Source organism: Pelophylax lessonae (assembly GCF_965119305.1).
Source record: "Pelophylax lessonae genome assembly, chromosome: 1".
Lineage (NCBI taxonomy): Eukaryota > Metazoa > Chordata > Amphibia > Anura > Ranidae > Pelophylax > Pelophylax lessonae.
The window spans coordinates 118920603-118943348 of record NC_138768.1 but is presented as its reverse complement, the minus strand read 5'-3'; the positions used below and the strand labels follow the sequence as shown (position 1 = coordinate 118943348).

At 47.6% G+C, this 22746-nt stretch overlaps 1 protein-coding gene across 1 annotated transcript in view; it reads left to right on the top strand.

The window, feature by feature from the left end:
• The window catches only part of CWC27 (CWC27 spliceosome associated cyclophilin), a 371659-nt gene that overhangs the window by 68034 nt on the left and 280879 nt on the right, over positions 1-22746 (top strand). Inside the window, exon 9 of the mRNA XM_082248209.1 lies at positions 14073-14118. Coding sequence (XP_082104335.1) covers positions 14073-14118 — 46 coding nt within the window. The remainder of the gene's footprint in view (positions 1-14072; positions 14119-22746) is intronic.

Below are 22746 nucleotides of genomic sequence, written 5' to 3'. Positions count from 1 at the left end.
ACACCCACATGGTGATAATGAAAATAAAAAGTGTACAAATATAAGATAGGGCCAGGGACTATTCATAGGATTCCGATATATTGGGCAGACTAGATGGGCCAAATGGTTCTTATCTGCCGACACATTCTATGTAAAATGATTAGGGTTGAGCGGACACCTAGATGTCCGTGTTCGACGGGTTCGGCCGAACTTTAAAAAAAAGTCCGGGTCCGTGTCCCGGACTTTTACCGAACTTTTCCCGGACACCGAACCCCATTGAAGTCAATGGGGACCCGAACTTTAAGGCACTAAAATGGCTCTAAAACACCAAAGGAAAGGGCTAGAGTGCTGCAAATGGCAGCAAAACGTAATTAAGAGCATGGCAAGTGCTCTGCAAACAAATGTGGATAGGGAAATAACTTAAAACAACAAAAAAAAACAGAAAAATAAAACAATGTTCTTCTTCATCTCTGAAGGACGAGGCCCATATGGAGTAGGAGGGAGGTTGAGGTGGTGGTGGATGTGGCGGTGACATAGGCGTGCGCACAGGGTGTGCTGGGTGTGCCTGGGCACACCCTAATCACCTAGGGCACATAGCATTGCCAGTGAGGAGATGGGAAAGATCTCCCTGGGACCTGCTCTGCTCTATTTCTCCTTGCCTACAGGTACATGGCCCCGATACATTACTCTCCCTGCTGGCAAACACATGCATGTGTATTTCAACTTTGGGGTGCACACCTTAATGCAATAGGCTGCGCACACCTATGGGCGGTGTAGGTGGAAGCGGCGGTGGAGGAGGACCAGGGCCGGATTAACAGCATCATGGGCTTGGTGCTGAGGATTTTGAAGGGCCTTAAGGGCCGTGCCTTGCCATGCACCCAGAGGAGGAAGGGTGCAGCCATGCATGCCTAATTCAACATGGGATGCTGTCTCTGAAGCCCATAAACACATCCATGCATCGCCAACTGTCCCTCCTTGTCCGGCCTTCACGCTGTGTGGGGAGGTTCTGAGGGTGCTGCCTGGGGAAGCGAGCATAGAAGCCAGACTTCTGTGTTTACAAGTGACAGAAGAGCGGTAACAGTGAATATGGCCAACCCGGGGCCTATATAAAAGGTAGGGGCCTGGAGCTGCAGCTCCAATAGCCCCTACATTAATCTGGCCCTGAGGAGGAGGACGAGGTAGCCAACACTGCTTCTTTTCAAAAATTTTAAATGAGGGTACACCCCAAAAGAGTGAGAGAGAGCAAAAATGGAACAATGGGTGGGTAAGGTCGGTATCCATTGCTATTCTGCATAAGGTACGGAAAAGTCCCGTGGGATCCATGCCTGGTTCATTTTAATGAACGTGAGCTTGTCCACATTGTCTCTGGACAGGCGGCTGCGCTTGTCTGTTATAACGCCCCCAGCCGTGCTAAATACCCGTTCAGATAATACACTGGCTGCAGGGCACGCCAGCACCTCCAAGGCGTAAAGGGCAAGCTCAGGCCATGTGCCCAATTTGGAGACCCAGAAGTCGAAGGGGGCAGACCCGTCATTCACTACATGTAGGCGTGTGCACACATACTGCTCCACCATGTTGGTAAAATGCTGCCTCCTGCTAAGACGTTCCATCTGAGCTGCTGGTGCTGCTGTTTGTTGTGGCGTGCTGACAAAGCTTTTCCACATTTCGGCCATGCTAACCCTGCCTTCTGAGGTGCTGGCGGTGCCCTGGTTGCGTTGGCGACCTCCTCCTCCTCCTCCTCTGCCTTGTGCTTCCACTGTGGCCCCGCTGTCAGATGGGAATGCCAGCAGCATGGCGTCTACCAGCGTGCGCTTGTACTCGCGCATCTTGCGATCGCGCTCCAGTGAGTGAATTAAGGACGGTACGTTGTCCTTGTAACGGGGATCCAGCAGCGTGGCCACCCAGTAATCAGCACAAGTTAGAATGTGGGCAACTCGGCGGTCGTTGTGGAGACACTGCAGCATGTAATCGCTCATGTGTGCCAGGCTGCCCAGAGGCAACGAAAGGCTGTCCTCTGTGGGAGGTGTATCGTCCGTGTCCTCTGTATCCCCCCAGCCACGCACCAGTGATGGCCATGAGCTGGCCTGGGTGCCACCCTGCTGTGAACATGGTTCCATCTCCTCCTCCAGCTCCTCCTCATCCTCCTCATCCTCCAGAACTGTGCCCCTGCTGGACAATTGCGTCCCTGGCGTTTGCGTGTGCAGGAACCCACCCTCGGAGCCCCTTGCGAATGACTGCCCTGAAAGCCTTGGAAATGTTACCTCTTCATCCTCCTCCTCCTCCTCATCCTGTGCCACATCCTCTTCCATCATCGCCCGAATTGTTTTTTCAAGGAGGCATAGAAGTGGGATAGTTAAGCTGAGAACGGCGTCATTGCCACTGGCCATGTTGGTGGAGTACTCAAAACAGCGCAACAAGGCACACAGGTCTCGCATGGAGGCCCAGTTATTGGTGGTGAAGTGGTGCTGTTCCGCAGAGCGACTCACGCGTGCGTGCTGCAGCTGAAACTCCACTATGGCCTGCTGCTGCTCGCACAGTCTTTCCAGCATGTGCAAGGTGGAGTTCCACCTTGTGGGCACGTCACATATGAGGCGGTGAGCGGGAAGGCCGAAGTTACGCTGCAGCGCTGCCAGGCGAGCAGCAGCAGGGTGAGAACGCCGAAAGTGCGCACAAACGGCCCGCACTTTCTGCAGCAGCTCTGACATATCGGGGTAGTTTTTAAGGAACCTCTGCACCACCAAATTCAGCACATGCGCCAGGCAAGGGATGTGCGTCAAACCGGCTAGGCCCAGAGCTGCTATGAGATTTCGCCCGTTATCGCACACCACCAGGCCGGGCTTGAGGCTCGCTGGCAGCAACCACTCATTTGTCTGCTGTTCCATGCTCCTCCACAACTCCTGCGCGGTGTGTGGTTTGTCCCCCAAACAGGCAAGTTGTAAAACTGCCTGCTGTCGTTTACCCCTGGCCGTGCTGAAGTTGGTGGTGAAGGTGTTACGCTGTCCGGATGAGGAGGCGGTAGAGGATGAGGAAGCGGAGTAGGAGGAGTTAGGAACAGGAGGCAAACTGAAGCGCCCTGCAATCCTCGGTGGTGGAAGGACATGCGCCAAATTGCTATCCGCCTCAGGCCCATCCGCCACTGCATTTACCCAGTGTGCCGTTAGGGAGATATAACGCCCCTGACCGTGCTTACTGGTCCACGTATCCGTAGTTAGGTGGACCTTGGCACAGATGGCGTTGCGCAGTGCACACCTGATATTTTCCCCCACTTGGTTGTGCAGGGAAGGGATGGCTTGCCTGGAAAAGTAGTGGCGGCTGGGCACGACGTACTGTGGGACAGCCACCGACATAAGGTTTTTAAAACTGTGCGTCTCCACCAGACGGAATGACAGCATTTCAAAGGCCAATAATTTTGAAATGCTGGCATTCAGGGCCAGGGATCGCGGGTGGGTAGGGGGGTACTTCCTCTTCCTCTCAAGTGTTTGGGAGATGGAAAGCTGAACGCTTCCACAGGACATTGTGGAGATGGTTGTTGGTGACCCAGGTGGTGGTGTTGCTGACAGATCGTCTGTTTGCGGGGTGGCAGGTGCCGGTATCACTACAGATGTGGCTGGAGCGGCCGAGACTGCAGCAGAAGAGGAAGCAGGATGAGCCAGAGACGTTTCTTGGTTTTGAAGGTGTGTACTCCACTGCAGCTCGTGCTTTGCACTTAGATGCCTGATCATGCAGGTTGTGCTCAGGTTGAGAAGGTTTATGCCTCGCTTCAAGCTCTGATTGCACAGGGTGCAAACCACTCGTGTCCTGTCATCAGCACATTTTCTAAAGAACTTCCACGCTAGAGAACTCCTTTGAGCTGACTTTGGTGCGCTCGTTCCCTTGCTGCGTTGGGCAGTAGCGGGCGTAGTGTCTAGGGCACGGCCGCTCCGCTTCTGCACCCTGCTCCCTCTTCTGCTGTGCTGGTGGCTCTGTGCGACCACCGCCTCTTCCTCCAAACTACTCAGGTCACCTGCATGACGTTCATTCCATGTGGGGTCGAGGACCTCATCGTCCTCCACATCATCTTCCACCCAGTCTTCACCCCTGCCCTCCTTGTCGGTCTCCACAATGCTGAACGCCGCAGCAGTTGGCACCTGCGTTTCGTCATCATCGGAGACGTGCTGCGATGATCCTTGCATGTACTCATCTTGAGAAATAAGTGGTTGGGCATCGCTGCACTCAATCTCTTCCACTTCTGGGGCAGGGCTAGGTGGATGGCCCTGGGAAACCCTGCTGACAGAGTCCTCAAAAAGAATAAGAGACTGCTGTATGGCTTGGGGCTCAGACTGCTGGCCTGATTTGCAAGGGGGTGAGGTGAAAGACGGTTGGACATTGGCTGCAGGTGCCAACTCTGACCTTTCTGCAGTAGACTGGGTGGGAGACAATGTGAAGGAACTGGAGGCACTGTCAGCAGCAAACCAATCTACTATCGCCTCAACTTGTTCTGGCCTCATCACTTCTAGGGGCGTTTGATGCCCTACCAAATACTGATGCAGGTTCTGTCGCCTACTCACACTTGAGGAAGGTGTTTCACTTGTGCGTGTAGCTGGCACAGATCGACCACGTCCTCTCCTTGCAACAGGAGCTCTACCAGCAGCACCACGACCCAGGCCACGGCCCTTATTTGACGGTCTCCTCATATTTCTGTAATTTAAGATCTTGCCCTAGAAAGGTTTTTATTGAATAGCGGAATAGGAAATATGATCCAAAAAAGTGTATGTATCTCGCACGTACAAAACCACACTAGGCCCCAATTACTATTGTTTCTACCCCTAAAAGGATGGATGAGGAGTAGGAGGAGTATGGAACAGACAGCACCCTCAAATCTTCAGAAGTATGAGATGAACCCCAAAAACTTGGAAAGGTGGATCTCACACGTACTGACACAGACTATCCCGCAATTCAATTGATCCTCAAAGGTTTTTATTGAATAGCGGAATAGGAAATATGATCAAAAAAAGTGTATGTATCTCGCACGTACACAACCACACTAGGCCCCAATTACTATTGTTTGTACCCCTAAAAGGATGGATGAGGAGTAGGAGGAGTATGGAACAGGCAGCACCCTCAAATCTTCAGAAGTATGAGATGAACCCCAAAAACTTGGAAAGGTGGATCTCACACGTACCGACACAGACTATCCCGCAATTCAATTGATCCTCAAAGGTTTTTATTGAATAGCGGAATAGGAAATATGATCAAAAAAAGTGTATGTATCTCGCACGTACACAACCACACTAGGCCCCAATTACTATTGTTTGTACCCCTAAAAGGATGGATGAGGAGTAGGAGGAGGAGTATGGAACAGGCAGCACCCTCAAATCTTCAGAAGTATGAGATGAACCCCAAAAACTTGGAAAGGTGGATCTCACACGTACCGACACAGACTATCCCGCAATTCAATTGATCCTCAAAGGTTTTTATTGAATAGCGGAATAGGAAATATGATCAAAAAAAGTGTATGTATCTCGCACGTACACAACCACACTAGGCCCCAATTACTATTGTTTGTACCCCTAAAAGGATGGATGAGGAGTAGGAGGAGGAGTATGGAACAGGCAGCACCCTCAAATCTTCAGAAGTATGAGATGAACCCCAAAAACTTGGAAAGGTGGATCTCACACGTACCGACACAGACTATCCCGCAATTCAATTGATCCTCAAAGGTTTTTATTGAATAGCGGAATAGGAAATATGATCAAAAAAAGTGTATGTATCTCGCACGTACACAACCACACTAGGCCCCAATTACTATTGTTTGTACCCCTAAAAGGATGGTTGAGCAGTAGGAGCAGGAGTATGGAACAGGCAGCACCCTCAAATCTTCAGAAGTATGAGATGAACCCCAACAACTTGGAAAGGTGGATCTCACACGTACCGACACAGACTATCTCGCAATTGAATTGATCCCCAAAGGTTTTAATTGAATAGCGGAATAGAAAATATGATCAAAAAGAAAGTGTATGTATCTCGCACGTACACCACCACACTAGGCCCCAACTACTATTGTTTGTACCCCTAAAAGGATGGTTGAGCAGTAGGAGGAGGAGTATGGAACAGGCAGCACCCTCAAATCTTCAGTAGTATGAGATGAACCCCAAAAACTTGGAAAGGTGGATCTCTCTCACACGTACCAACACAGACTATCCCCCAATTTAACTGATCCCCAAAGGTTTTTGATTAAATAGCGGAATAGAAAATATGATCCAAAAAAAGTGTATGTATATCACACGTACACAACCACACTGGGCCCCAATTACTATTGTTTGTACCCCTAAAAGGCTAGATGAGGAGTAGGGGGAGTATGGAACAGGCAGCACCCTCAAACCTTCAGAAGTATGAGATGAACCCCAACAACTTGGAAAGGTGGATCTCTCTCACACGTACCAACACAGACTATCCCCCAATTTAACTGATCCCCAAAGGTTTTTGATTAAATAGCGGAATAGAAAATATGATCCAAAAAAAGTGTATGTATATCACACGTACACAACCACACTGGGCCCCAATTACTATTGTTTGTACCCCTAAAAGGCTAGATGAGGAGTAGGGGGAGTATGGAACAGGCAGCACCCTCAAACCTTCAGAAGTATGAGATGAACCCCAACAACTTGGAAAGGTGGATCTCTCTCACACGTACCAACACAGACTATCCCCCAATTTAACTGATCCCCAAAGGTTTTTGATTAAATAGCGGAATAGAAAATATGATCCAAAAAAAGTGTATGTATATCACACGTACACAACCACACTAGGCCCCAATTACTATTGTTTGTACCCCTAAAAGGCTAGGAGTAGGGGGAGTATGGAACAGGCAGCACCCTCAAACCTTCAGAAGTATGAGATGAACCCCAACAACTTGGAAAGGTGGATCTCTCTCACACGTACCAACACAGACTATCCCCCAATTTAACTGATCCCCAAAGGTTTTTGATTAAATAGCGGAATAGAAAATATGATCCAAAAAAAGTGTATGTATATCACACGTACACAACCACACTAGGCCCCAATTACTATTGTTTGTACCCCTAAAAGGCTAGGAGTAGGGGGAGTATGGAACAGGCAGCACCCTCAAACCTTCAGAAGTATGAGATGAACCCCAACAACTTGGAAAGGTGGATCTCTCTCACACGTACCAACACAGACTATCCCCCAATTTAACTGATCCCCAAAGGTTTTTGATTAAATAGCGGAATAGAAAATATGATCCAAAAAAAGTGTATGTATATCACACGTACACAACCACACTAGGCCCCAATTACTATTGTTTGTACCCCTAAAAGGCTAGGAGTAGGGGGAGTATGGAACAGGCAGCACCCTCAGACCTTCAGAAGTATGAGATGAACCCCAACAACTTGGAAAGGTGGATCTCTCTCACACGTACCAACACAGACTATCCCCCAATTTAACTGATCCCCAAAGGTTTTTGATTAAATAGCGGAATAGAAAATATGATCCAAAAAAAGTGTATGTATATCACACGTACACAACCACACTAGGCCCCAATTACTATTGTTTGTACCCCTAAAAGGCTAGGAGTAGGGGGAGTATGGAACAGGCAGCACCCTCAAACCTTCAGAAGTATGAGATGAACCCCAACAACTTGGAAAGGTGGATCTCTCTCACACGTACCAACACAGACTATCCCCCAATTTAACTGATCCCCAAAGGTTTTTGATTAAATAGCGGAATAGAAAATATGATCCAAAAAAAGTGTATGTATATCACACGTACACAACCACACTGGGCCCCAATTACTATTGTTTGTACCCCTAAAAGGCTAGATGAGGAGTAGGGGGAGTATGGAACAGGCAGCACCCTCAAACCTTCAGAAGTATGAGATGAACCCCAACAACTTGGAAAGGTGGATCTCTCTCACACGTACCAACACAGACTATCCCCCAATTTAACTGATCCCCAAAGGTTTTTGATTAAATAGCGGAATAGAAAATATGATCCAAAAAAAGTGTATGTATATCACACGTACACAACCACACTAGGCCCCAATTACTATTGTTTGTACCCCTAAAAGGCTAGGAGTAGGGGGAGTATGGAACAGGCAGCACCCTCAAACCTTCAGAAGTATGAGATGAACCCCAACAACTTGGAAAGGTGGATCTCTCTCACACGTACCAACACAGACTATCCCCCAATTTAACTGATCCCCAAAGGTTTTTGATTAAATAGCGGAATAGAAAATATGATCCAAAAAAAGTGTATGTATATCACACGTACACAACCACACTAGGCCCCAATTACTATTGTTTGTACCCCTAAAAGGCTAGATGAGGAGTAGGGGGGGTATGGAACAGGCAGCACCCTCAAACCTTCAGAAGTATGAGATGAACCCCAACAACTTGGAAAGGTGGATCTCTCTCACACGTACCAACACAGACTATCCCCCAATTTAACTGATCCCCAAAGGTTTTTGATTAAATAGCGGAATAGAAAATATGATCCAAAAAAAGTGTATGTATATCACACGTACACAACCACACTAGGCCCCAATTACTATTGTTTGTACCCCTAAAAGGCTAGATGAGGAGTAGGGGGGGTATGGAACAGGCAGCACCCTCAAACCTTCAGAAGTATGAGATGAACCCCAACAACTTGGAAAGGTGGATCTCTCTCACACGTACCAACACAGACTATCCCCCAATTTAACTGATCCCCAAAGGTTTTTGATTAAATAGCGGAATAGAAAATATGATCCAAAAAAAGTGTATGTATATCACACGTACACAACCACACTGGGCCCCAATTACTATTGTTTGTACCCCTAAAAGGCTAGATGAGGAGTAGGGGGAGTATGGAACAGGCAGCACCCTCAAACCTTCAGAAGTATGAGATGAACCCCAACAACTTGGAAAGGTGGATCTCTCTCACACGTACCAACACAGACTATCCCCCAATTTAACTGATCCCCAAAGGTTTTTGATTAAATAGCGGAATAGAAAATATGATCCAAAAAAAGTGTATGTATATCACACGTACACAACCACACTAGGCCCCAATTACTATTGTTTGTACCCCTAAAAGGCTAGGAGTAGGGGGAGTATGGAACAGGCAGCACCCTCAGACCTTCAGAAGTATGAGATGAACCCCAACAACTTGGAAAGGTGGATCTCTCTCACACGTACCAACACAGACTATCCCCCAATTTAACTGATCCCCAAAGGTTTTTGATTAAATAGCGGAATAGAAAATATGATCCAAAAAAAGTGTATGTATATCACACGTACACAACCACACTAGGCCCCAATTACTATTGTTTGTACCCCTAAAAGGCTAGGAGTAGGGGGAGTATGGAACAGGCAGCACCCTCAAACCTTCAGAAGTATGAGATGAACCCCAACAACTTGGAAAGGTGGATCTCTCTCACACGTACCAACACAGACTATCCCCCAATTTAACTGATCCCCAAAGGTTTTTGATTAAATAGCGGAATAGAAAATATGATCCAAAAAAAGTGTATGTATATCACACGTACACAACCACACTGGGCCCCAATTACTATTGTTTGTACCCCTAAAAGGCTAGATGAGGAGTAGGGGGAGTATGGAACAGGCAGCACCCTCAAACCTTCAGAAGTATGAGATGAACCCCAACAACTTGGAAAGGTGGATCTCTCTCACACGTACCAACACAGACTATCCCCCAATTTAACTGATCCCCAAAGGTTTTTGATTAAATAGCGGAATAGAAAATATGATCCAAAAAAAGTGTATGTATATCACACGTACACAACCACACTAGGCCCCAATTACTATTGTTTGTACCCCTAAAAGGCTAGGAGTAGGGGGAGTATGGAACAGGCAGCACCCTCAAACCTTCAGAAGTATGAGATGAACCCCAACAACTTGGAAAGGTGGATCTCTCTCACACGTACCAACACAGACTATCCCCCAATTTAACTGATCCCCAAAGGTTTTTGATTAAATAGCGGAATAGAAAATATGATCCAAAAAAAGTGTATGTATATCACACGTACACAACCACACTAGGCCCCAATTACTATTGTTTGTACCCCTAAAAGGCTAGGAGTAGGGGGAGTATGGAACAGGCAGCACCCTCAAACCTTCAGAAGTATGAGATGAACCCCAACAACTTGGAAAGGTGGATCTCTCTCACACGTACCAACACAGACTATCCCCCAATTTAACTGATCCCCAAAGGTTTTTGATTAAATAGCGGAATAGAAAATATGATCCAAAAAAAGTGTATGTATATCACACGTACACAACCACACTGGGCCCCAATTACTATTGTTTGTACCCCTAAAAGTCTAGGAGTAGGGGGAGTATGGAACAGGCAGCACCCTCAAACCTTCAGAAGTATGAGATGAACCCCAACAACTTGGAAAGGTGGATCTCTCTCACACGTACCAACACAGACTATCCCCCAATTTAACTGATCCCCAAAGGTTTTTGATTAAATAGCGGAATAGAAAATATGATCCAAAAAAAGTGTATGTATATCACACGTACACAACCACACTAGGCCCCAATTACTATTGTTTGTACCCCTAAAAGGCTAGATGAGGAGTAGGGGGGGTATGGAACAGGCAGCACCCTCAAACCTTCAGAAGTATGAGATGAACCCCAACAACTTGGAAAGGTGGATCTCTCTCACACGTACCAACACAGACTATCCCCCAATTTAACTGATCCCCAAAGGTTTTTGATTAAATAGCGGAATAGAAAATATGATCCAAAAAAAGTGTATGTATATCACACGTACACAACCACACTAGGCCCCAATTACTATTGTTTGTACCCCTAAAAGGCTAGATGAGGAGTAGGGGGGGTATGGAACAGGCAGCACCCTCAAACCTTCAGAAGTATGAGATGAACCCCAACAACTTGGAAAGGTGGATCTCTCTCACACGTACCAACACAGACTATCCCCCAATTTAACTGATCCCCAAAGGTTTTTGATTAAATAGCGGAATAGAAAATATGATCCAAAAAAAGTGTATGTATATCACACGTACACAACCACACTAGGCCCCAATTACTATTGTTTGTACCCCTAAAAGGCTAGATGAGGAGTAGGGGGAGTATGGAACAGGCAGCACCCTCAAATCTTCAGAAGTATGAGATTGTGTTCACTGTACCCCACAAAGATTGAGTTCACTGCACCCCACAATGATTGTGTTCACTGCACCCCACAAAGATTGTGTTCACTGCACCTCACAAAGATTGTGTTCACTGTACCCCCCAAAGATTGTGTTCACTGCACCCCACAAAGATTCTGTTCACTGTACCCCACAAAGATTGTGTTCACTGCACCCTAAAAGGATGTTGTTCACTGCACCCCACAAAGATTGTGTTCACTGCACCCTAAAAGGATGTTGTTCACTGCACCCCAAAAAGATTGTGTTCACTGTACCCCCCCAAAGATTGTGTTCACTGCACCCCACAAAGATTGTGTTCACTGCACCCCAAAAAGATTGTGTTCACTGTACCCCCCAAAGATTGTGTTCACTGCACCCCAAAAAGATTGTGTTCACTGTACCCCCCAAAGATTGTGTTCACTGCACCCCACAAAGATTCTGTTCACTGTACCCCACAAAGATTGTGTTCACTGCACCCCAAAAAGATTGTGTTCACTGTACCCCCCCAAAGATTGTGTTCACTGCACCCCACAAAGATTCTGTTCACTGCACCCCACAAAGGATTTTGTTCACTGCACCCCAAAAAGATTGTGTTCACTGCACCCCAAAAAGGATTTTGATCACTGCACCCCAAAAAGGATGTTGTTCACTGCACCCCAAAAATGATTTTGTTCACTCCACCCCAAAAAGATTGTGTTCACTGCACCCCACAAAGATTGTGTTCACTGCACCCCAAAAAGATTGTGTTCACTGTACCCCCCAAAGATTGTGTTCACTGCACCCCACAAAGATTCTGTTCACTGTACCCCACAAAGATTGTGTTCACTGCACCCCAAAAAGATTGTGTTCACTGCACCCCAAAAAGGATGTTGTTCACTGCACCCCAAAAAGGATGTTGTTCACTCCACCCCAAAAAGATTGTGTTCACTGCACCCCACAAAGATTGTGTTCACTGCACCCCAAAAAGATTGTGTTCACTGCACCCCAAAAATTATTTTGTTCACTGCACCCCAAAAAGGATTTTGTTCACTGCACCCCAAAAAGGATGTTGTTCACTCCACCCCAAAAAGATTGTGTTCACTGCACCCCAAAAAGATTGTGTTCACTGCACCCCACAAAGGATTTTGTTCACTGCACCCCAAAAAGATTGTGTTCACTGCACCCCAAAAAGGATGTTGTTCACTGCACCCCAAAAAGGATTTTGTTCACTGCACCCCAAAAAGATTGTGTTCACTGCACCCCACAAAGGATTTTGTTCACTGCACCCCACAAAGATTGTGTTCACTGCACACCAAAAAGGATTGTGTTCACTGCACCCCAAAAAGATTTTGTTCACTGCACCCCAAAAAGATTGTGTTCACTGCAGCCCAAAAAGATTGTGTTCACTGCAGCCCAAAAAGATTGTGTTCACTGCAGCCCAAAAAGATTGTGTTCACTGCAGCCCAAAAAGATTGTGTTCACTGCAGCTCACACACAGAAAAATGGATGTGGATCACTGACACCTGCCTATCTCCAATCCCACACCACACAGCAATATCGATTGTAGTTTGTAGAACACAGTTTCCCTAAAATTCAGCAGACTCTGTCCCTAACAGGATTGAGAAGAGATCGTAGATCAGGATTGAGTGCAGATTCACCCCACCCCCCACACAGCAATATCGATTGTAGTTTGTAGAAGACACTGACCCTATAATTCAGCAGACTCTATCCCTAAAATGCCTACAACTCGCCCTGCCTAAACACTCCGACCTGTCCCTCAATTCTATCCGGACACAAATGGTTTTTTCCTGCCTATCTTTCCCTAATCAGCAGCCAGCACATTGATGTGTGCTCTGTCCCTTAGCTAAGCAGCAGAATGACGCTGCTGCGGCGGCTGCCTCGAACTTATAAAGACTTGGTCACATGCTTCAGACGGCCAATCACAGCTACTAAGACATTTGCAGGCATGGCTGGGATGGCTTAAGGCACACCAGTTAAACGATTGTTGATTGGCTGTTGAAAGCCCGCCATGAAAAGAGCGCCAAAGCATGCAAAACCCGGAAATAAAACGACCGAACACGGATTTTTACCCGAACATACAGTAAAGTGTCCGTGTCCGTGTTCGGGTAAAAAAAATCCAATTATTCGGTACGAACACGAATAATACAGTCCGTGTTCGCTCAACACTAAAAATGATGTGTTTATGAGAACAAAGTCCTTTCAATAATATAACCGGCAGAAGTTTCTGTAAAGTGCAAAAAAGTGTAAACAAAGTTGATTGACGAGCTCCGACACCAAACACCAACAATTAGCACACGCCTCTTAGCAGATAACATGGACCACAAATTATTATGGTCATGAAAGCATGTGGTAACCCGGCATCAATGGTAGGCGGTGGCTACTCGTTACCAGCTCCAGATAGATCGAGGATTAGACAAAAAACAAGCATAGTGAAGACTGCTTACGTTTTGGGTCTCTTTTTTAAAATGTATAAGAAGTACTTTGGATCAACTTGTATAAAACAAAGCCTATTTGATCTCAGCAGACTGTCGGCTCGTACCGCCTAATTCTGGTTGTCAGATTTATTTGAACACTTTTACAATAAAGTGGAACTTTAGTAAGAAAATAAAGTCCTTTATAGGTCTGAGTTGCGTGTCTGAAGTCTTTTTTCACAGACTTTGTTTTCTTCTTTGTGTTTTTTCAGCATTTTTAGCAATATGTGCATTTTTCAAACTTTTTTTTTTTTTTTTAAAGATTAGATTGAAGTCTATGGGGACCAAAAATGCTTGAAACTTGCAACTCAAAAGAATTTTGTGTACTTTTTTTCGAACTTCAAGCGACTTTACGCTCAGGTGTGAATAGGCACATTTGAAACCCATTGAAGTCTGGTTGATTTTTATTTTGATTGGTTATTTTAGATTTGTCTCAAACTGAAAGGAGTTTATAAAGAATTTTTGTTTTACAGCCCAAGCACTTCAAAGAAGTCTGACGGTGAAAGTGAAAGTGATGAGGTAAGAATAAAGCCTTATTTTTATTATTTTCTTTTGCTTTAAGCAGTAATTTGTTTTCTCCATCATTACCCAGCAGTGTACAGTGTGTGTGTGTGTGTGTGTGTGTGTATATGTGTGTGTGTGTGTATGTGTATATATATATATATATATATATTACACATACACATTATATACTGTATTTTTTTAAAATTTACTCCCTTAATTGTAAAGTCTCATGCGTTTTTTTTTTTTTTATGGCCCTACATCTGAAGGAGGACCAGGAATGGTGTGGTTTGGTTCGGTTGTATGGGCCACTTTCATAATGGAAACACTCAAAATAGCGTACCATACCGAACTGACCCGAACCGATCCGCTCAGTGGAAACGAGGCATAAGTGTACCACGTTATTGAGTTATTCTGTTTTCTATTATGGAGTTTGGCATGCTGCTGAATATCCTGGTTTACTATTTGAAGGCTAACATGCTGAAAAGAAAAATAATGCTCTAGAGATGCTGAGCAGGTTAGCCACTACATTTCTAGTAACACAAATGGGTTACACAGGTTCTATGGTAAATGAATGCACTGACTGAATCTAAATACCCAGCAAATAGGTTTTACAATCCTTTCTCTGTAGCTTGACTGGAGCCACAGTACATTGCTCCACATTCTTGTCCTATCCTCCCTCAGTTGGTATATAGCAAGGCTCAGTCATTTGTCCCTCATTTTCTCTTTTTTTTTCATTTTCTTTCATCCTCTCTAGATCATCTTACTCAACTGATTGGATTTTATTATGATACAATCTACAGTGGGTACGGAAAGTATTCAGACCCCCTTAAATTTTTCACTCTTTGTTATATTGCAGCCATTTGCTAAAATCATTTAAGTTCATTCTTCTTCCTCATGAATGTACACATAGCACCCCATACTGACAGAAAAACACAGAATTGTTGACATTGTTGCAGATTTATTAAAAAAGAAAAACTGAAATATCACATGGTCCTAAGTATTCAGACCCTTTGCTCAGTATTTAGTAGAAGCCCCCTTTTGATCTAATAGAGCCAGGAGTCTTTTTGGGAAAGATGCAACAAGTCTTTCACACCTGGATTTGGGGATCCTCTGCCATTCCTCCTTGCAGATCCTCTCCAGTTCTTTCAGGTTGGATGGTAAACGTTGGTGGTGTTACCAAAAATCTATGAGAGTTAATTTATCTCAGACAATATTTGGGTTAATAATGAGAGTTCTATGACTGTGTGAAAACTTTAACACAACAATTATTTATTCGTATAAGGTTTGCACAGCCTACGTAATTTACAACAATAAGTGTGCGGCCGCAGGCCGGTATTTGTGGGAGGAGCTAGCGGGCTTTATAGCGCCACCCCTCCCCTAGACCGGCCTGCTGCCTCGGATCGTCACTCGGCTTGGTCAGGTGTTCTGGGTGATCACCTGACGTCGGCCGAATACCGCCTCCTTGTGGACCGGACGTCCGGTCGGGTGCTGTACCAGGAAGCACTGCGTGTGGCGCGGATCTCTGCTATTCCTGAGCAACCTCTGACGGTGCTGAGTCTCACCCTCCGCTGCCATCCAGCCCAGCTTCTCTGCCGTGACTGCCAGCTTCGCCGCTGCTTCTCCTGCTGTTCAGTAGGGGATCAGGTACTTGTTATCATGGGGGGGGAGGGGGGGTGGAGGCATCTTCCTGCACACACTGCCTGCCTCTGTAGGCCACGGCTATCTTTCACACTCAGTCCTGCACACACTGCCTGCCTCTGTAGGCCTTGGCTATTTTTTCACCCTCAGTCCTGCACACACTGCCTGCCTTCCAGAAGGCCACGGCTACCCCCGTACACAGGCTCATGCACACACTGCCTGCCTTACTAGGCCACGGCTACCTGTTTTATGTTCTCCTGCTCTCTTATCGGCCTCTGTTAGGTTGGGTACATCATCCCATGTTCCCCTGCTTGTCCCTGCTTGTTCATGGCTGCTTTGGTTGGGGGGGGTCGCCTGGCCTTTTTCAGAGTGAGGGGGCGGGGGGGTTTGGTACCTGAGGGTTGGTGGGGGGGGGGGGTCTCTTTGCATTGTAGGTATGTGTGTTTCCATTCCGGGTACAGGTAATGTATCTCTAGTGGGGGGGTCACGCATCGTCCCCCCCTTTTTTGACCGTTTGCCTTTTTTCCTTCAGGTTCTCTCCATGTCTTTCAATGCCGGCACCAGGTACTACTTCAGGTTTCAGGTTCCTTCATGTACCTCACGGCTCAGCTTATTTAATTCTCACAGACGCTTCTCTGGCATCGCCCATAGACACTTAAACCTGGTCTGTCACTTGGCCCCACACACTTAGTCACCTTGTCTGGCTACCCGGTGGCCACCCCCTTTCATGTACACTTCAGGCCCGTATACTCCTCATGTTTTTCACCTGCGGTTGCATTTTGGTTCCTGTGCTCCGTCACGGCTTCATCACCTCTGTGCACTTACCACTCTTCATGTCGTCTGTCCTTCTCGTTACTCTGTTGTGGCTCTCCAGCTGTGTTGTTCTGTCATGTATTGCCCCCTCCTCCCTGGTAGGGCTAGTCTACTGGCTGTTAGGGTTTCAGGTGCTGGCCCTAGTCCCCCCCCCTTCATAGCCGGTCCCGCGAGGCCAACCCCCCAATCTCGTCTGAGATTATTTCGCCCCACGGGCCAAACCAAAGCTAGCGCCTCGCTCCACCCTTCTCATGGGGTTTATAGTTAGGGCCTCACCTGTCACGGCCACACGTTTGATTCTTTTACTGTCACAGAGAGGCCATCTTTCCCGCCACCAGGTCAGTGGCTCATGCCCCTCGCCCAAATCATAGGTAGAGCCTCTCACCGGCCGCTTGGCATCTAGCAGGGCCTCACCTGTCACGGGGTAGTTACGTTTTTCGCCTCTGGGCTCTAGCTAGCCAGCCAGTGGTTCCCCTATACGTTACGGTCGTTAATCGGTCTTGGGCTTTCTACTTTTTCTGTTTCCTTCTACAGCGGGCCTCAAGGAGCCACCCTGGAAGATGGATTTTCCTCCCCCTCCACGCCAGCCAGGATCGGCACCCCTGTCAGGTCCGATACCCCCAGGGGTCGTCGGGTTCCTTCTCCGCTGGGCTCTTACGGGTCTTGGACTATTCCAAAGATCTCGTCGGTCCTACGCCAGAAGGGTATCTCGTTCCCGGCCACTGCAAGGAAAGCGGAGCTGTTCAGATTGATGATGGAACATCCAGAAGATCCGGAACTGGGCACCAGCTCTCAGGGCTGTTCGTCTGCCATACAAGGAACCCTGGACTCCATCCTATCTTCCCTACAGTCCATCGGCGATAGGCTGACTAAGCTGGAGGACGCCAGTCCGGCTCAAGGGGGTCCCCCTCCTTCCTTGCCGGTCCCGACCCCAGTTCCCGCTAGTGATCAGGGTAGGCCCCCAGTTCCCATCTTGCCTTCTTCCACGGTTTCTCCTATTATCACCCCGGCCCACTTGGTCCCCGCGGCTCTCCGCAAGGATATCTTGGAGGGGAAGGATGTCAACCTAGTGGCTCTCCTCATTGCCTCCCAGGACATGGTCGAAAGTAAGGTCTACAATTACGGTGATTTGTCCGTAGTCATGAAGGCCAGGGACCCCAGGCTTAATAAGAAGCTCACTATCCCCGAGTTTGTCCTGGCCTTCAGCATCTACAGGGACGTTTTGTGTTCTGTTTACCCGCAGCGGCGGGAAGAGTTAGATCTTTACTTGCATAAGATAGTGGATTTAGGGCACAAATACGGGGGTTTTACCTTCTTCGACTTTCATAAGTCAGTCTCGGCCAAGGCGGCGGCAGCCTTGGCTCAATTCAACGTTCGTGTGGATTGGAGTCTACTGGATACCGAGCTCTTCTGCAGGCACTTTGCAGGCTTGGCACCTCCCTCCTGTGCCACATGCTCCTCCACTTCACATTCTGCCAGCCTTTGCCCCATGGAGGCTGTATCCTCCCCGGCCGGGGTCCCAGGGGGGGTTGCTGGCAGGTCAGAGCAGCGTGGCCTTAGGGATAAGCTGGGTCGTCCCATAGTGTTCTTAGGTAAAGCCCAGGTTTGCAATAATTTCAATGGGGGGGCGTGCAGCTTCAGTGCTTGCAGGCTGCTCCATGTCTGCTCCATCTGTTTCAGGGCTCACACGAAATCCATGTGTCCATCCAAGATGTACCCTAAACAATGACTAACCGGGGTCAAGGTCGAGGTGCTGGAGTTTACCTGCAGGCTCATCCGTCTCCACACCTGGTGGAGTATCTGATTCAGGGGTTCTTGGGTGGGTTCCACACGGGGCTGGTGTCTCTTCCCACGGGGACTCTGGAATGTCCCAATTTACTGTCGGCCACGGAGGATCCGGAGTCGGTAGATCTACTACTTGAGAAGGAAGTGCAGGAGGGGTTCATGTTAGGCCCCTTCCTGGCCCCCCCCCCTTCTCCTCTTGGCGTACCAACCCGATCGGTATTGCCACAAGCAAATTCACCAATAAAAAACGCTTGATTATCGACATGTCGGCTCCTCATTCTTCCACCAACCCCAGCCTTAATTCCCTTATTCCTTCAGCCGAGTTCTCACTCCACTATGCTACCGTGGACAATGCCATCCAGGCCATTTTAGGGGCTGGCAGGGCTGCCTGGCTCAGTAAAACGGATATTGCCAATGCCTTCAAGCTGCTGCCTATTCACCCCTCCTTATGGCACATCCACGGTGTAAAGTGGAGGGAGAAATATTATTTCGCTTCCAGGCTGACTTTTGGGTCTAAAAGCAGCCCCAAGATTTTTGATACCTTTGCTGAAACGCTCTGCTGGCTCCTTCTGAATGTCTCCAGGTGCCCCTCGGTGTTGCACTACCTTGATGATTTTCTGTTGGTCGAGGATAGCAACTGCACGCCGGTCAGTTTAAGTAGTACCTTGGCCTTATTTTCCACCTTAGGGGTTCCCCTGTCACCAGGCAAAACGGTCGGTCCGGTCACCAGGCTGGATTTCTTGGGGATTACCCTGGATTCTGTCTCCATGCAGTCCAGCCTCCCTGTGGACAAACTTGAACGTATTCGTGGGGTGGTAGGCAGGTTCCTGGAACTAGGGTCGTTTTCCAGGAAGGAGTTGCAATCCTTGATCGGGTCATTAAACTTTGCCATGCGAATCATCCCCCAGGGCAGGTCCTTTATCTCTCGGTTGCTGCGGCTGTTGCCAGGTCTTCCGGAGGGTGTCATCTCCCACTTGGATCCCCCTGCCAGGGCGGACCTGGGTATGTGGGTTGAGTTCCTGGAAAGCTGGAACGGTATCTCCATGTTCATCCCGCCCATCTCTGCCCAGTCCCCTGTGTTTTGGACGGATGCGGCCGCCAGTACCGGGTTCGCAGCCATCTTCGGGGACTCATGGTTCAGGGATAGTTGGCCGGCTGAGGCTCTAGCCTTACCTGCTTTCCAGGAGACCTCAGCGCTGTTTGAATTATACCCTATTGTGGCAGCTGCTGTCACCTGGGGTAGGTACTGGTCAGGGAAGGCAGTCAAATGTTTCAGTGATAACATGGCTGCTTGTGATATCATCAACAAAGGCCGTTCATCGTCCCTGACTATTATGAGGCTGGTCCGCAGGCTGACCTTGGTAGCTGCCACTTACCAGTTTTTTCTTTTCTGTGAGCACATTCCGGGTCACACCAACTTAGCCGCTGACGCTCTTTCCCGCTCCAAATTGCAGGTTTTCTTCACTCTCCACCCGATGGCCGACAGATGTCCCACGCGGACCCCAGAGTTCAAGGATCTGCTCCTGGACTAGCCCGCATCATGGCGCATGGACGGGAGTTGGCCCGTATGGCTCTGTCATCCAACACCAGGAAGGCTTATGACCGAGCCTTGGCCATCTTCCAAAGGTTTTTAGTGGAATTTGGGTTGGATGACCAGTCAGTGCAGACCATGGTCGCCTTCGCTGCTTTTTGCCACCTCCAACTCAAGCTATCTGTCAGTACTATTAAACTATATCTGGCGGGTGTTCAACACCACGTTCTGACGCGCCATCCAAACTCCTTGCCTTTCCTCCGGGCATATCCTCTGAAGAGCCTCCTGAAAGGTATTGGCAGGTTGGATCACCATTCCCCCATCAGGCGGCTGCCGATAGATGGGGAGAAATTTAGGGCCCTCTCCAACTTACTGGACACGTCGCCCTTTGAGCCATACACGAATGCAGTGTTCAAAGCGGCAATGTATCTGGCCTTCTACGGTTTTCTCAGGCCCGGGGAGTTTTCGGTTGCTTCCGCAGCTGAGGGGCGTTTGTGTCTCCTCAAGCGAGATCTCGTCAAATGGGGGGATCATTATATTTTGACTCTGCAGAGCACCAAGACCAGGCAGGTGGGCCACCCCGTTACCATCCCGTTTTACCCGTCTGGGAATCTTTGGTGCCCTGTCAGAGTGTTGGATGTTTTCGTGGCTCAGACCCTGAGCAGTCCCGGCCATGCACCGCTCTTTGCGCTCCTGGACGTTCCCCTCACTACGTCCAAATTCATTTTTTACATACGTTCTCTTTGCATCAGACTGGGGTGGGACCCGGCAGCGCACTCTGGCCATTCCTTCCGGATAGGAGCGGCTACGGCTGCTTCGGGGAATAATACGCCAGGCCATATCATTAAAAGGCTTGGTAGGTGGGAGTCGGACGCCTTCCAAGTGTATATACCGCACCCAGAGAAGGAATTGAGATTGGCTTTTCGCAAGCTTGTGTCCTAGATATGTTGAATAAAGTGTGTTGTTTTGCTTACTCTTTTTGCCCTCTTTATTTACAGGCTACCCCCCTTACGTCGGTTCAGGCACACCACACCGACTGTCCTTACCAGGGGGTGACGACTTTTAGTATTGACCACAAGTGTGCGGCCGCAGGCCGTTATTTGTGGGAGGAGCTAGCGGGCTTTATAGCGCCGCCCCTCCCCTAGACCGGCCTGCTGCCTCGGATCGTCACCCCACCCTCCTTCACCCTTTTTTCTCTACCTCTTTCCCTTGGGGGTGCCCTCTTTATTTACAGGCTACCCCCCTTACGTCGGTTCAGGCACACCACACCGACTGTCCTTACCAGGGGGTGACGACTTTTAGTATTGACCACAATAACTATTGTACATACTACACAATGTAAAATATCCCTAGTTTAACTGAACAAATACAATATATAGAGTATAGACTCATATACACACACTATGACCGACACAAATAAAATATACAATGTACCCTTAATCCTTACTCCATAATTACCTCTAGTGCTGGCTCTCGCTCTCCCATGCCAAACAGGAAGTCACCCTGTCTCACCGAACCTAATATAGACCCATATCCCATAGCCTTGTATAGGGCCATTCTCATTGGTTCAGCTATCTTTCTTGTCACTTCCTGTGGGCGTATCTCTTCCCAGATTGGACCATTTCCCCCTCCCATAGTTACGCCTCGTTCTAACCACTCCTTTTTCTGTGTGTGGGGGGGGGTGTTTACTCCTCACTGTGGAGTAACTCTGAAATGGCTACTTAAGATATGCAAGATGTGTCCTGGCTTCAGCAAGTCTCACTTCCAGGATGTAAACACGGGTTGATACTATCCGTAGGTATATATATGTAAATAGCCAGCTGGCCTTTCAAAGGAATGTGTTACCCTGGATTAATTAATTACTAAAAACCAGTCCGTCTGGCTCACGCAAATCTATTAACACTAAATTCCCAAGTATGAGTTTGCAATCAAAAATGGGTACCTTTACTACTTTCATTAATATATATATATTTACAATTACTGATGGAGTTTTATACATAAACCCCTCATCCTCACAACACGGTAAGAGATTACGCCTAAACCCCATATGGCAACAGATGCCCGCTTGGGGCCTGCAGAAAGCAAAGGCCCCACATAACATAATGGTTTAGGTGTAATCTCCTTTTGAGCATTTGTCACTCTATCTGAAATAAAACTAGTTGGAAAAAAAACTATAAACTCTCCGTCTCTACAGACCCACATTCCTGGATCTCAGTGTCATCAGTTCATTACTTGTTTTTCGAGTCCAAACCACACAAAAAAACAAAATGAGGATAAGAGTTCTCAATAGTCCAATAATAATAGTATGAAAGTCCATAATGCAAATCTGGTCCTGTTGCTCTTGCTTCTGGGACGGCCTTCCATGGAGATTCCAAATGGAGAAAGCATATTCCGTATAAGGCTATGGACCAGCTTTCCTGGCTTTCTGTGATTATACTTTATGATTGTGGACACAGGTAGGGAGAGAAACACGTGTACTTTTCAGACATATGCATTCACATAACTGCTTATCTTGTAATTATGAGTAGTAAGGACCTTTGTTTAGCCTTGCTATAGATTTACTGTGACCTAATAGTGAGACCCTTTTTCATTGAAATGTTTATCAATTTGAATGGTTACCCCCTTCAGCCAGGTGCTTCTAGATTTTCATCACCCCCTTTATTCATCCATTGTCATATGCCTGCAGATAACTCTGCCCTGCCTTCTGCTGGTTACCACTGTGTGGTGTGTGACCCTTCAAGTCTCCAGGGGGGTTCTGTTGCTACCGGCAACTCACCACTGACTCTGTTTACTGAAACTGTGTTCAGTTATCCAAACCCCGATGGGCTCTTCGCTGGTGCCACACAATTGTGGCCGTAGTTTTGTCCTTTGCTTGC